General features: G+C 38.9%; 1 protein-coding gene and 1 long non-coding RNA gene across 4 annotated transcripts in view; one reads left to right on the forward strand and one right to left on the reverse strand.

Moving 5' to 3' along the window:
* The window catches only part of cdh16 (cadherin 16, KSP-cadherin), a 23477-nt gene that overhangs the window by 4928 nt on the left and 1980 nt on the right, over nt 1–16569 (forward strand). For both annotated transcript variants that reach the window (XM_008405097.1, XM_008405096.1), the window contains exons 7-15: nt 141–337; nt 4607–4732; nt 5674–5824; nt 6960–7172; nt 7502–7578; nt 10034–10225; nt 13677–13918; nt 13995–14125; nt 14254–14493. In XM_008405097.1, coding sequence (XP_008403319.1) covers nt 141–337; nt 4607–4732; nt 5674–5824; nt 6960–7172; nt 7502–7578; nt 10034–10225; nt 13677–13918; nt 13995–14125; nt 14254–14493 — 1569 coding nt within the window. The remainder of the gene's footprint in view (nt 1–140; nt 338–4606; nt 4733–5673; nt 5825–6959; nt 7173–7501; nt 7579–10033; nt 10226–13676; nt 13919–13994; nt 14126–14253; nt 14494–16569) is intronic.
* LOC103462364 (uncharacterized) lies at nt 8617–10897 on the reverse strand. Of its 2 annotated transcripts, none has more exons than XR_533340.2 (3): nt 10672–10897; nt 10016–10151; nt 8617–9419 (listed from the first exon to the last, which is right to left on the reverse strand). It is a non-coding gene; the product is annotated as an uncharacterized LOC103462364 (long non-coding RNA). The 2 variants fall into 2 exon arrangements; XR_533339.2 differs by having other exon boundaries at nt 10016–10177.

The following is a 16569-nucleotide window of genomic DNA, read 5'->3' on the forward strand; positions in this document are numbered from 1 at the left end:
ACACTGTGTGCTGTTCAGCTGCCTTTGGTAATAATGTCAGTGCTGAAAATAAACAGAAAACGGTTCTTTAAATAAAATATAATCTTTTTTGTTCTCATTTCCACCGTACTGTGACCCTCCACACGCCCCTCCTTTCGCAGGAGCCTCTACTCTGGACCCTGAGATGTGTGGTCGTTATAAGCTGTCCGTGATGGTGAAAGACATGGCTGGCAGGACTAATGCTTTCTTCACCTCTGGCATTGTTACTGTTGAGGTTACTGGAAACACTTGGGCATCGCCAGACCCAGTGCGACTTCAGGAGAATCTTCCCGGTCCTTATCCCATTCCCATATCTCAGGTGAGACAGAAAAACCCGGTCAGCAGCAGCGTGCTGAATATTTTTCCCCCAAAGCAAAGTGAGGCAAGTTTATTGTAGCAGCATTTTTTTACACGAAGTGTTTCAAAGTGCTTTACAACAAAAGTGAATGTGTTTAGGTTGAAACATAAAATACACAAAATTGGAAATACATATTTCAATTAAAAAGTAATACATTGTGAAAGTCAACATTTTAAACAAGTAAACAGCTAAGACATTATGGATATTAGATTTGACTTTTATGGAAAAGTTGCTTTAAACAATAATGTTTTCTGCCCTTACATTTACTGGAACAAAAACATTGACATTTGTCTTTTCTTCAATCTGGAGGGAATTAAGCCCAAACCAATTTATTTGTATGATGGACAGACTTGGTGAGTGACTTTAACGTCCATTGATCATATGTAACACAAATATAAAACTGAGTGTCATCAACATACATATAAAATTGATGGCATCATGTGGACAACAGGGAAAGGAGAACAGATCCTAACTATACCCACTTGTGATCTTCGTTTGCTCAGATTTATAAATGACACAAATTAATCTGTGATGTGAGATTAGAGCTGACCAGACAAATACATCCCCTTTTGCAATCTCTCGTTATGATGAGCAGCGTCAGACGCAGCACTGAGATCCTGCAAAAACATGACAGATATTTTTGATGCATTCATTACTGTCAAGGTGTTTGTCATTTCAAACTTTAACGTGCGTAGTTTAAGCGCAGGGTGGAGTGGAGCATCTGACTGTAATAAGAAGCAAATCAAAGAAAATGAAATAAATAAATAAATGAAATACTCGTTTTATTCAACTACCAAATCCTAAAAGCATGTTATCTATTGCAGTATTGTATTATAATCAAATGAACATGATCAATAGTCAGGATGGAGTGAAAAGGTATCCTTTTGCTGATTTCTTTTTTTAGTGCCTCTCTAAACCTAAGTGATCAAACGCTAAATTATTCATACTGCATGAATGCAATGAATCCTTTCCGACCACCTCCTGCTTGAGTCGCTTTAACGTCTATAATCCCTCAAACACTTGCATGTTATTTTAATCCTACTGTACAACAGAGTAGACACTTAAATACTTAATGTGTTTTGGGAAACGAAAGCACTTATTGTTTAAATCACAGTAAAGAATGTATGCATGTTTCTCTCTGACGGTCTTAGTTGTTATTTTTGCTTCTCTAATATGAAGTATTGTATTACAAAAGCTATTGTGCAACTCATTTATTTATGATTTCCTGTTGTAGTTCTTGCTGAATGTACTCTTTATTCTATTCTATTTTACAAGGAGGTACAATTGCTCACATTAACAATAAGTTTTAGTTGAATTCCATTATGAGAACCATCTTAAGGAAACTACAGCGAAAAAAAAAAAATTATTTTGAAATATACACTCTAATTAGATCGCCATACTTAAATATATGCAAACTCATTGCCTCAAAAAATTAGATTTTCTGGATTATAACATAATAAATCTACATATGGTGTAATTACCTAAATAACACCCAAAATATAATTTTTAGTATATGTAAAAAAAAAAAACTCATAGCTTTCTGAACACTTGCATTTTTAAAGTTGAATCTAGCAGAAAGTAACTCACTGTAAATTGGAAATTGGAACAACAATCTGAAAAGCATCATGGGGACTCAGTCTATCCATTCCCCAACATCCATCCATCCATCCATTTTCTTTACACCCTTGTCCCTCAGTGGGGTCGGGAGGGTTGCTGGTGCCCATCTCCAGCTAACGTTCTGGGCGAGAGGCGGGGTACACCCTGGACAGGTCACCAGTCTGTCACAGGGCAACACAGAGACACACAGGACAAACAACCACACACACATTCACACCTAGGGGCAATTTAGACAGACCTATTCCCCAGCATGTTACAATATAATTTAAAACCAACATAAAATGAAGAGAAATACACCCAAAGATTCACTGGACTTATTTTTATTAAGGGTTAGGAGTAGTACCTTGACAAACGTCAAGGTACATTCATTCATATTTTTCAATTAAATTCACTATTACAATTTACAATCTAGGCAAAATTTTGAAATTTGTTGTTTAGATAAAATAACCAAATTTTTATTTCTTCCTTTCTATGCCTGGTTAACTTATATGTAGATTCTTCACACTTGGGTAAAAGAAAAAAAAATGTATATATGTATAATGGTTTCAGATTCTCTCTGTGTGTAAGCATTGGCATGATTTTTTTTTTTTGTTACAGTTACTCATGTAACCTCTGAATCTATAAATAACACAAACACCCTCAGAGGTTTTATGAGACATGGAATAAAACGTATTTTGTTGGAGGTCAAAAGTATTCTCTTTAAATGTCCATCTGTCTTTTCATAGTAAGAAAATATCCTTTTCCATTCAGTAGCGGGAAATGGAAATAAGAGTAAAGAGCAAATTCAAACTCCACATAATTGCTTTGTGCCATTTCTGGACAGTCTCTATGGCTAAAAGGTATTAGACAAACCTCCCCCTCCTTTTGTTTTTCTTCCACCTCCCCCACACTCACCCGCAGCTTCTCTTTCTCTCCCACTCCAACATCCTCCTCCACCCACACAAAACGTGTGATTCCACAAATGGACGCTCATCGTCGTTATTGTAGTGATCTCAAATGTTCCTTCAGATTTAGAAAAATAATACATTTATGATTTTTTGTTTGTTTTTGTCAGGTAGCGTTCATTCCTTGAATCAAATATATTTTTTGTTTTGTTTTATTACTTAATGTCCTCAATGAGTGACAACGTCTGAGTGAAAATGGATTCGTGTGGAAACACGTAAATGAAAAAAAAATCCCTTTACCTCTTCGTTTAAAGTCATGTGTTAATTAAGTGAGAAATTAAGATTATCAACTTGTTGGCTGAGCTATGAAAGAATAAAAATATTTTGGTACACAGTTCCAGCTGCCCTCCTCTTGAATCTAAATTTGAATCTGGAGCAGATTAGGCTGACATGGCGCTTACTTGGGGGAAGCCTCATTTTGCCTACGTAGAGTGATCATCCTGCAGCACTCAGTGGGTGTTGGGACTAACTGCTGCTATGACACATACAGAGATAGTCCTGTTCAAGGGAGCACTCTATGCATTCCTACCTCACTCACATATTTTTTTTTCATAAATGGAGCAGTTATGTCCACACATCCATCAAAATATTCTATTTTTTATGCTGCTATTGTCCTTGGTGTGAAAAGTTACCCACTCAATTTGATGCATTTCGCTCCTCTGGCTCTCCCTGTGAGCTAATTATAAAGACAGCTGCCGTGGTGAGTCCTATAAGATCAAATCAACCCCAGGCTGTCAAATTAAATGTTAAAATCTGACATTTGTTAAAAGTTCTTCTTCATCAGCAAGTCCTAGGTAGAATCATTCCGGTCCGTTATACTGTGCATGTTTCTGATTGTCTACAACTTTGATTATATAATGCAATCAGCAGAAGTATTTGAAATCACGCAAAACAAGCTATTTAATAACACTTTTAAAGCAAAGCCACGTACTTGTTTCCGAAAGTAAGAAACTGACTCCTCGTCCTCTTGTGTAAGCAGATCATATACAAGAAGACTGACTGTGCTCTGCAAACTCAAATACAGACAAAAGCAAAACAGATGACCTCATCTGTGTTTTTGTATGCACCTTTAAATAGAGCAGTCAGTCAGGATTAATCTAATATCTTCAAAGTTCAGAGGTCTGGAAACACACCATAACACAGCCAGATGTGTGAACTGGATATGTGTATGTGAACGCTCTGAAGTTTGGTGGCTTTCTCCATAACAGAAACGGTGGGGCGGGGGGGAGGCTGAGGGAGGGGCGGCTGACAGTGAGCTGAGGAGATGCATATGCTTCGGCGTGGATCAGCTGTTCCGCGTCTGGGATCCTCTCCTTGTTGGGTGCTCTGGTTGCTGGGGTCTTTATGTGCAGCCATATAACAGGGGTTGTAAAACAGAGTGGAAAAACCCCATTAGGCCGCCTCATTAATTCTGGCTCTCCACACTGTTCCTCATAATTTTCAATGTGATTGGTCAGTCCTATGTCATATAAACAAATGATAACCTTCATATATTTTGTTGCAGGAGCTCATCAGCTAATAAATTTCGCTGCTGCACCCGGGCAACAACCATAACAATTAGCTTTATTAAGTTATTTCAGATTTTTTTTTTTTTTTTAATGCCAGGCACTATTTATAGAGCACTGTAGGCATTAAAATGCTGTTTGTATGTGTGTGTCTGCTGAATCAGGTCAAATGGAGTGGAAGCCAGGCAGCGTACAGTCTGGATGGGGAGTTTCCAGAGATGCTCTTTACCATCAGCAGAGAAGGCGTCATCTATCTAAACGCACCGCTGGACAGAGAGACACAAGACCAGGTCTGAATCTCCCTTTAAACTATTCGAACATATGGACACTATGCAGTTTCCTTGAAACAAAGTGTGAAGATAACAGCAGAAGATAGATGACCTCTTCCCACAAAATGACCGTGTGATTGGCAACAATAAGTCACACAAACAAGCTTCAAATTTTGCTCAGTTGATGAAGGGTGTTCATGTTTGCTACAATTACAAATCAAAGTCCATCTGTTTGGAGTTTGCTCTTCAGTTTTGCATTGAAATGAAGCTCCTCTGAGCTTTGAATGGATCAGTGAGCAGTACATTCTGGCACAAATGCTCATGTGGCCAAAGAGCAGCACAAATGACACGAGCAGCATCGTGTGAAGATAAATGCTGCTAGAACGGAGCATTTTCTGTCTTCTTCTGTGGAAACTCTTCACCTTTTCACCCTGTGGGTTTAGCTGCTCACAGAAAAAGAAGAAAGAAGATGAAAGTACTTCTGCTCCTTTGTGTGTTGTCACACTCAGACTATGTAAGGCATTTAATGAAAAAGAATAGATCGGTCAGAGAAGTAAATGTTTTTGCTGCCTATTGCAACTACAAACTTACTACTACTCCATAAATTAGAGATAAGAGATAGCAGCGGTATTATTCAGTGCTGGAAATCTGTTTTTGTTTTTCTTTCTTTTTTAGTGGAGCTTCATGGACTAGTTTGTGATGGCATTACAGAGCTATTACCTTGCACACGTTTCTTTGTTTACAAACTGTTCCTGTGGGAAAGTATCCCATCATGGTCTGGTAAAGTTAAAGTGGGTTGTTTTAACGCAAATGTTTTTTTTGTTTGTTTGTTTCTTTTTACCGATGAAGTTTTTTCTTTAATTATCAGGTGCATCTCACTGATAATTGTTAGTTTCACAGGTTTATCGTTTTATAGTATCACCATGCTTTTTCAAACAGTAGTTTTTTTTTCTCCCCTCCAGTTTCACATCAGTATTGTGGTGGAGCGTCCAGATGGGAGACAGATTGCCAAGCCTGTGGAGTTGAGGGTGATGGTGGGCGACGCCAACGATAACAGGCCCACATTTCCTCAGGCTCAGTACCACACTGTGGTTAAAGAATTGGCTGCGCGGGGTAACTGACAGCTCTTAGATATCTACTGGATTCTTTCAAAATGTCATGTTTATGTGACTTTCACTTCTCAACCATAAACATAAACCACAGCTTGCAACCCAGCTGATGTACTCATGAGCGGAAACTTAATGTAGCGCTGCAGAAACACGACAGTGTTTGACGTGTAAATGTTTGCAATATTTCTGCAGAGAAAAGCTTCAAAAAACTCAGAAATGAGCTTTTTAAATGCTCACGAATAAAGATGACGTGAATTATTTAAAAATTAATTAATAATTTAGACCTGTTCAACATCGTTATTAGCAGAAGAAATCACCAAAGTGGGAGCAGATTTTTCAAAAACTAAAAGAAGATGGATTATTGTAAAAACCATACCATGCTAGTCCATCACACGGTCAACACAGAAACATTTGAGCAGTCAGAGTCTCCACTTTATGCAAGATAACCCAAAAGATTATTTTGCATACCCCTTTTGGGACAGGGGAAGAAAACCGGAGAAAATCCAGTCATGTAAAAGAGAGAAAGGCCCGTGCTGAGATTTGAACAACCATATCACCATGCTTTTTCTGGAGGGAAAATGTTTCTCTTTCATTCAACAACTGAAGTGTTTAAAACTAACTTAAAGGTTTAGGTCACTGTCAAAACCCTATTTTTAAAACTCCTATAGATAGTTTTTAAAGACATAGGAAATGCAATTCGGAAGTAAAAAAAAAATACTGTTGTCCTTTCAAATAAAATCTCAAAATCAGTTTTAGCATTTAAAATTCATATAATCTAAGTATACATATACATGAAGTGCTATGGTGTTAAAAGCATGGCCAGGTAGCTTTTGTGAAAAGATTGTGGGGTTTTTTGCCAAGACACTGGGAAAGCACCTTCATTCTTCACCGGGATCATAAAAAGCACCCGGTGACATACAAGGCCCCGGAATAAAAGCCTTTTGTTGATGCTTTTAAAGCGATTTGATTCTGGGAAACGAATTAGACGGGACAATCTGTTAATCTAAATGGAATCACTGAGTGAGTTATAAATAAGAAGGTTATTGTTACAGCCTCGTTCCACCACTACTTTCATATAGTGGAGTCTGCACACTGTTACTGAAAAGTTGACATTGTTTCTTCTTCATATATTACCGCAGGGACAGAAATCCTGACAGTGCAGGCTGCCGACAATGACGACCCCAAAACAGACAATGTGCGGATCTTCTACCGCTTGGTCGGGCAAATTCCAGAGAGTCCTCGTGCCCTTTTCAGAGTGGACAGGGACTCGGGTGTCATTTCTGTTCAGGCAGACAGCATGGAGGGCACAGCACCTCAGTACACCCTGACTATCACTGCAGAGGATGCTAAAGGTGATCGTAAAGGATGCCTTCATTTATTTCTGGTGTTGTTTTCTCTCTCCCCGTCTCTGTCACACACACATGTATATATGTACATATATAAGAAAAATATGTCACAAACAGATAGCATAAACTACATCAGCCTTTAACTGAGTAGCTTCATTGATAAACTGGGGTTGAATGGATGTATAGATGTAGCCTCTGGGGTGACAGATGATGTGATCTCCCTGACTCACAGACTCAGGGGCAAGAAGAGGTGTTTGCTGTTCCTTCAGCATGTTTTATTTGTGTGAATGGCTGACCTGAGTCACTAACAGAAGCTGCGATCGTGTCCCTGGCAGGTCTAAACAGTTCATGCACCGTGGTTGTGACGGTGCAGGACGAGAACAACAACCCACCAGTCTTCTCCCAGCATGAGGTACGGCATGAGTACAAATTGAACACACACACACACACATTTTCACCTAGATCAAGACATAATCTTGTTCTGTGCTGTGGCTTCTAAAGGCTACATGAACAATAGCATAAAAAATGGAAGGATAACCATCATCATGACTAAGTGGCTGCAAGGACTGTAGACGGTAAAAGCGCTCTGAATGTGACGGAGGTAATTTTTCTGCCAGGCAACAAAATGTGGCCGTACTTAGGCTTCTAGTTCTTTGTTTTCTAAGTACACAATGTTTCCAGTGTTTATTCTAATCACTATTTCAGCTGATAACTGTTTCTACTTATATTTATCAAGCTGAATCTGCATGGTGAACACTTTCATTTATTTGTGATTACATTCAATAAATTTACTCAGGTATTGATCTGGAGCAAGATGCGTTTGTCACTAAAATCCAAGATACAGCAGCGATTTACCTCTTTTTTTTTCCTTCTTCTTCTCTGTTCTGCTTGGAAACAATAAATACTCACTTACAGAAAATCTCTTTACTTGCACCCCCATGAGCCACATAATAGAGCACACAACAGAAAACCCATGCTGGTCGGGAATTCTGTGGGAAGCATCAGACTGTGATAATTGGGGAGTGGTTCTCGGTCAGACCAAACTGACATTAAAAAACTACGGGTGCCTTGAGCATCTGTGAAGGAATCTTTTATTTTAAGCAATGAAGATGGACTTACTGAAAATTTGCAATGTGATACAGTTAAATTCAGAAGAATTGCTAACGATCCACAACTCGTATCGTCTCGTTGCAGATCTAATTCACAATTCAGTTAGATGGAATCCATTTTAATCCAAAATTGATGAATGCAAGTCCAACTAATTACTAAACAGTCTCCAATACAGTCATGTTTATATCCATAATTTCTCCATTAATACAAATAATAGTTTGGCTAATGATTCATTATCAATTTATTAAGAGTTCTCTGCCTATAGAAGCCGAGACAAATTCTAAGAAAAGACTTTCTGTTATCAGAAAGACACCTCAGAACCAGTGGTGATCTGCTGCAACTGGAGGTAACAATTAAGAGGACAAAAGGAGCAGAAAAAGAAGACAAAAATCTAGTTTAGTCGTGTTTTTTTATGGGAAAGAAAAACAAACACTAAGAGGAAATATTGGCATCACCAAGGGTCCGTTCCAGGAAAGAAACGCAGCTGAATATAAAATCAACTCCCATGGAAAGACAGAAAAACACAGAGAGAAAAACAAAGTTAAGAAGGGAATGACTGTTATTATTATGTTATTATTATTTTTACATTGAGATTGCTTGGAACGATGGGGGAGATCACCATCGCACTGCCTCCGCAGGAGCATTTTATCTAAAAAAAAGGGGTGAAATTAAGGGAAAATAAATAGCTTTCCAATTGTGTGGGAGGTTTTGCCAAGAAGAACTGTTATCGTAAATACAAAAACTGCTCAAATACTAATTTCCTAAGCAGCTAATGCTTTAAAAAAGTATTTATTCGCTATAACATCAGTCATCAATCTATGCCCTCTTAAATGGATATCTTGTAAACACTGCTGAGTGTCTATTTTCAAGCTGTTAAAACAAATGAACTCTTGCTCCCATAACGGTTAGCACAGCCACACTAACACACACACAAATACAGAAGTGGAAAATACTCTTGAGCAGGTCACGCCTGAAGAGAGCAGCTTTTTCCATGGCAATGTGAAAGCAGTGCTGCTGTTGGGGTGGGGGTGGGAGCAGAGTGGTGACAGGCCTGGGTTCAGCAATGCTGTGGATGGGGCAGCCAGATCACAGGCATGGCTGCTTCACTGGAGGACATCTGTGAGTGGCAGATTAAATGGCTGTCTAAACACAGAGAGGTTGGTGGATAAAGGTCACTTAGCACCAAGAAGGCAAGAAGGTGGAAAGCTTATTCTCACATGCGGTTACATTTCATCGCAGCAGGAAAGTGACCAAACACTAAATGACCATGTAAGCAAAGATCTGTCTGACAAAATGCACTGTGATTAAAAACAAACCAAAATATGTTTGGTTTTTTTTTGGTTCAAAGTAGTTTCAGTAAAATATTGTGTATATTTATTATGTATACTTCTTATCCTAAGCAATTACACTGCCAACATTGTACATAGATAAATTTTTTTTATTTATCTATGTATGTATTCATTTCAAACATGATAGCTGTATAAAATGACACATATAAACTTAAAATGTTTATATTATCATAGAAATGTTAAAGGTAAAAAAAAAACTATTCAAAAAAAATAATTTTAAAGGACACATACTTTTTCAAAGAACATACAATATTTCAAAGTGTATAAATTCGCATTTTTTAAAAATTTGTTTAATATAATATTTGTTTGCTTTTTTTTGTCTTACACAATCTAAAATTTGTATAAACCTATTCAAATGAGCAGCTTTTAACAACCACCCTCCTCCTTTACCTTTGTCTCCCTCCTCAGTACGGACCCTTCCACATCCCAGAGGATGCTCTCGTGGGCACCACGGTCACATCTGTGTTGGCAAGGGATGCAGATGTTCGAGGGGGAGACAGCTGGCAGGTGGACTACCGTTTAGAGTCTGGGAATGAGGAGGAGGTCTTTACACTGGTGACAGACCGACAGACCAACGAAGTTTCACTCATTCTCTCAAAGGTGAACGGCACTGTTTGTCCTGCAATGGCAACGTGCACATTTGGCCCAGAATGAACCTATAACACAGTAGCTTTGTATGTTGGAATACAAAGCTACTGTATAGTGTAAATACAGTACACTTTGATACATAATAAAAATTGCATCAATATTGTATTTGATACAGTATCAACTACAGATATGAACATCTGTGAAGTCGTGAGAGAACACAGCTACGTCTTAGAGACCCAGAGATTAATGTCAAGGACAGTTTTTGCCACGGTGGCTTATGCTTAGAGTGATATTTAGGACAAGTACCAATATAAACAACCGGGGTAAAAATGGCTCAAAAATAACATCAGGGGTCATTTACAAGTACTGGAAATACAAATCACATTACAAAAATGAGAGATTTTAAGAAAATGACATGCACACAATACGACAATGCAGCAGTCTCACGTGTCTCGTACAAAGGAGAAAAATTGTCCTGATGATAATGGAATGCTTTAGCCCAGTAATCTCTGCCATCCCCAGGGTGCATCACCCTTCGTCTGACTCCTGTAATCCAGCAGGGCGTTTTGGGCGAACTCGCTCGAACGAGTGCGTGTCTGTGTGTATTTTTGTGCGTTCGCTCTAATGGTCTGCTCTCCGTAAGTGGGCCAGGCAGGAGACAGTCTATTATTTTCAACCTTACTGCTGGAGACTAAATTTGATTGAACTGTGTGTCGCACATGCACGGCTGAGATAAAGCAGACGCAAAAAAAAAGCTAAAAATGGAGCTCGATGTACGATTGGAGATGAGCCCTCTTTTTTGCAAGGATGATGTCACTCTGTCTTTTTGAGTGGCTGTGTTCAAAGCACACTGTGACCTTGTTAGATATCCATGTAATTATGCATGTCACTCGAAGGGTTGCAGTTGTTTATTTAACTTAATGTGATTTCAATTAAATCTCACAGACTTTCCGAGTGAAGCTCCAAGGGATTACAATGTGCAGAGATAAAGTGTGAGCTCAGCATCTGAAAGCAGGAACATTTTCCATAAGGTTTGCATAGAACAGAGGTCATCTGAGCCTGTCACTTCATAGGATGAGACAGATTTATGATAAAAGAGATGTTTTCTGACATTACTAATAGTGTGAGTTCTTGGACTAATTGCATTCATAAAGCTAAAGAATGTTTCAGATTCATAAGACAGAAAATTCTAAATACTGTTTCAGAGTGCAAATTCTCAGCATGAAATAAAACAAGCGTTGAAGTTCATTTGTCCTTCTGCTACGAATTTACACATGTTGCATCTGTGCTGCCTCTATTTATCATCAAAAGTAGCTATTTCTGAAAAACAGAGGAGCAAGTTCAGCATCTTTTCCCGGCTTGACTGCCAGGGCTGAATCTTGACATAATTCAGCCCTCACTCTAACTGTGGCTGTTGCCATGGCTTTGTCATTACTGTCAGAAGAAGAATAGCAAAGATTCTTGCCTTTTATGAGCCACTTTGTGAGTGGGCAATGCTTTTGTACTCAACTTTCTCTAATTCTGATTTTTGTTGTTGTTGTTGTGCGTTTCTATGGTAACATAGGAATAAAGCAATAGATATGGAGAGAGCTCCTGCATATGTCACTAATCAGCCTTTTAAACTGAGTAATGTGTGATAAGAAAATCAGGGACTGAGTGAGTCTATATTGCCGAGAACCAATTCAGTGATCAGTGATAGAAAACATAAGTAAACAAAAAGTAAGAGAATCCTGCCCAGGGATTATTAGCCTTTCACTCTGAAGTTCTCCTAATATTACAAAGAGAAACCCTTTTGGAATCATACATGAATGAGAACTAAGTCTGAAATGCACCAGGCACCCAAGATTTCAAAGATATCTCCTGTTTTTGTTGCACTTAAAATGTTCATATTATCATAGAAATGTTAAGGTTCAACAAATATTACTATTAAAAAAAAAAAGAAAAAATAATTTTAAAAGACTTTGATCATCAAGAAATCACTTAAACAGAACAAGTCTGGCAACCTTTGGTGGTCTAAAAAGGTCTTTAAAATCATGGCACTATGGTCCAGTCTTCCTTTTCTTCAATGTAGGCTAAAGAGAAAACATCCACATACTTGCGCTGGAAAATGGTTTTCCCTCGTTTTATTTTACTTTATTGCTTGCGTTTGAATACAGTCAGCAGTTTCATACTAATTTGCAGTGAAGAATGATGTTGCAGCTGTCATCTCAACTGGTCTTGAGAAGAAAAAAAAAACATCCTGTGCACCTGAGACAAGAACGAGACTTGACTTCACAGCACTAACCCATACAACTCAAAAGGCCATACAAGATGATTCTCCTTTGTGATAGTTGTGCTTTAAGATTTTACTCAACTATGATCAGTGTAAATAGTCAACTAGAACAGAAAATAAACAAATTATGCTTAAGAGACAACAGAGGTTTAAACCTATAGGCTGTAACATCAAAGCTGATAATGATAATACCACTTTTCTTCCTCAAAGGAATCCTTGGAGCAAAGACAAAATCTGTATCATCTGACTGATGTAACAATACAGTGGTTCAAACAGCCTGCAGAAAGTCTTGTACTTACTGATACATGCTGAGTCTTTGGCTGCGTCACTTCCATTTAACAAAATGGAAGTGACGCATCTATTCTCCAAGGTTTGCACTACTTCTCCATGGAAACGGAGGCCCATGCAACATGATGTGAGCAGGATATCAGCCACTGACGGTTTTTAACGTGTTTTATTTGAAGACAGAACAAATTTCAGATAAAGTTTAAATAGTTTAAGATGTCTTTCATTTGCCCTACTTTCTAACGTGATAATGATTGTAAATACTATGAGCTCCACTTAATTTTTTCACAACTTTATTGTACAAATAAGGTTTTTTACACATATTCAGATATTTTTTCATCTAGGTACACGTTTAAATAAGCTATAAAATTTTTAGTAGTCATTAGTTTTTCTTTTGTTTTCTATCTGTTTTAAACATTCCATCGAATGCCCTTTAATTTCAACATTTATTTATCTTATTTGAGGTGGAGGGAGGAGTTGTTGAGTAGCAGTCGCAGTCGCAGCATCATGGAAAATATTTTATTAATGACAGGAAGAAACTAAAGTTTTTTCCTGTGAGTATCTGGTTTGCATTAAAGTAGAGCAATACTGCCAGAATTTCCAGATTTCTTGGAAGTCAGATAAGCAGAGTAGACATAAGGGACTGCAATGTGTCCCTCTGCTGCTAGAAGGGAAGTCTCAATGCTGTTTGCTTTAAACGATCCTCCAAACATCGACTCCATTCGAACAGCTCTGAATTTCTATTAATCGTTTTGCGATGAAGCTATTTGGCAATCGGTTTTCGTTTCTGCATTTACAGATGTATAAATATATGTTTTAAATAATATATTGGTTACTGTGTTTTTCCTGTTTTTTGCTAAGCCTGGTACTACTTGTGACTAAACCCCGGTATGCATGTGCTCACAGGTTTTAGACTTTGAACGTGAGAGTGAGTACATCCTGGTGCTCAGTGCCCAGAACCAAGTTCCTCTGGTCCGCGGCCGATACGGCCCTTTATCCACAGCGACAGTCTCCATTTACGTTGACGACGTGAATGAGGGCCCAGTCCTGTCTCAAAGTCATTACGAAGTGACGGTCAGAGAGGGAGAGGAACCAGGTCGCGTCATTGCCACCATCCGGGGCTACGACCCTGATTCCCACCCAATTAGGTAACTAATTAAGGCTAATGGAGGCACTAATCATCGAATTCCAGTTTTACAAGATTAAATGTGTCTGTGTTTTAAGATATTCTCTTCAAGGAGACACCAAGAAGTATTTCTCAATAGGGAAATATTCTGGTGAGCTAAAGACTGTGCAGGCATTGGACAGAGAGGAAAACAGCACATACACCATGGAGATCATTGCAGTGGATGGACGTAAGATAACTGACATGGATTTAATACTTTGTCGTTGAAGAAAATGTCCTTATTTTAGTACTTTAGCTTGAACATAACTGACGTTCATTACCCTGCTCTGGTTTATGACACCTGCATGTTTGTTGTAGGAAACTCTTCCTTATCTGCATCCACCCTGGTGACTGTCCAAATCCTGGATGTGAATGACAACAGTCCAGTGCTGGTTGGAGACTATTCCTGGAAGTACCTGTGCACGCCTCGGTGGGAAGACCAAGCTCTGGTGTTGGCGTCACGCGACAGTGACGGTCCACAACACGGAGGGCGGCTCAATTTCTCACTCCGGAGTGATGCCACAGTGCGACGCAACTGGAAGTTGACTCCCATTAACGGTGTGGACAATGAGAAACCAGCTTAACCAGATCAGGCCCTCGACGTTCAGTAAAAACCCCTTTGGATGCTGGATGAGAAGAGAATAAAAGAGGAAGAACATGACTCAGTTAGGAGAAGCTATTTTAAGATTCTTATTTAGCAGAAGGACTTTACTAAGGTTAAGTGTCCTAATCAGATTTTGAAGTGGATGTTTTTCTCATTAGGTGAAGCATCAATTATATTCAAGTACTGTGTGACAAATCATCCAGAGTACAAAAAAAAGATGCTGACCTGACTTAGTGACATCTCTTGTGTTGTACATGCAAAAGCAGCAGGTATATTTAAGTTGTTGATTACTTCTCGGTTGTTGCAAATAAAATAAGGTGGTCTTACTGGAAAACACTCATTTAGAAATGATGTCATATGATGTGATAGATGTTCAGTGATGTCAGTAATAAATAGATGTTCAAATTACTTAATGCCCATTTGCCACAACGTGGTGATTGTTTGGGGCGATGCTGTCAGAGGCAGATTGTTATGGATTCAGATAGAGAAATTAAGTAATCCGATCCTTGAGGCATTCAAAATTGCATTTTGTGTTTCACTCTGCATAATTCCGACAGCGTCCAATAGGAGCTGTAATGAAATCAACTCTCTTTACAGTTTCGAGCTGTTAGTGTTCATTCAGTTGCAGCCGTGACGTCTGTCATTGAGTGATTCAAACCGAACTGCTTCCTTCTCAGTATTTTTTCTTCTCGTTTCTCTTTCACTCCCCTGTTCCTGTTGGTATTGATTGAGCCCAGCTGTAATTATATCTGCTGCGTAATTTCTTTGGCGTCACCGCTGGTTTCCTGACAGCTAATGGGGGCTAAAAGAAGACTCTCCCAGAATGCTTTGCACCTGGAAACAGACAGCAATGTTGATCCCGATAATTGTGAGCATGTGTCTCTTTACCGGAGAATGTGTGTAAGAGTGACAAAGAAAACATTTATGTCTCAAGTCTTTTAGGGACATGACTGACAGTTCTTTTCATGTAGAAACTCTTGGTTATTGAGGCAGCGTGCTCTTGTCCCACTTTATTGACTTGGAAGAAAGACATCTGGCACATATAGCCTCCATTCAACATGGTGACGTGCTCGTAGGCACTGCGCAAAGTAATTCTGGGTAGGCAGGTGCTCACACAGTCAGCTTGCATTAGCAGCCTCTAAAGAAAGGCTGTGAAGGTTGTGGTTCCTTTGCCGACAAATGGAACATGGAGGAGGAGTGATGGGAAGTTGAAAGCGCAGAGTTAAAGTCTGTCAGATAAGGGTTCAAACAGCTTGATAAAGTGCTCCTTCTAACACAGGGGTGTCAAACTCCAGTCCTGAAGGGCCGCTGTCCTGCAGTTTTTAGATGTGCCACAGGTACAAAACACCTATATCAAATGGCTTAATTACCTCCTCAGTTCTCCAGAGCCTTGCTAATGACCTAATTATTCTATTCAGGTGTGGTGCAGCAGAGGCACTTCTAAAAGTTGCAGGACACCGGCCCTCGAGGACTGGAGTTTGACACCCCTGTTCTAACAGGACCGGGTTTGTACGTCATAAAGCCAGGCTTGTGTTTTAGTCTGATTCGCAAAGATAAGATAAAAAGCATTGGGCTCCACAGTGCTCCATTCACAGCTCCATTTGTCTCTCTCTTTCTGTTTGCTGTGGAGCTATGCAGTCATCTAGGTGCCTTTGGCTTGCTTGTTCCTCAAGAGATTGTCAAACATTTTGAAGCTCTGAATGTTAAATGCAGGTACATCACTCTGCAGCAGTCATGGACTGTCCCTCGTCTCTGAGCGCCTTAGTATTATCTTTTTTTTTTAGTAAACAATATGCATAATATGTGCAGCAATGCACATAAATTCAGGTAGAAGTTAAAGTGCGCAAGAGCGCACCACATTTAAGCTTTGAACTAAAGTCTTACAATAGATCTTTCCACAAAATCCCTAAAAGAAAATAGCCTCTTAGTCCCAGAGGTTATTTTTATCCAGCAATCTCTAAAAAATACAAGAGTCTCTTAATATTAATGTGAAGAGCTCTAAACAAGAAAACCTTGCTGAAGTTCTTAAT

Source organism: Poecilia reticulata, linkage group LG3 (assembly GCF_000633615.1).
Source record: "Poecilia reticulata strain Guanapo linkage group LG3, Guppy_female_1.0+MT, whole genome shotgun sequence".
Lineage (NCBI taxonomy): Eukaryota > Metazoa > Chordata > Actinopteri > Cyprinodontiformes > Poeciliidae > Poecilia > Poecilia reticulata.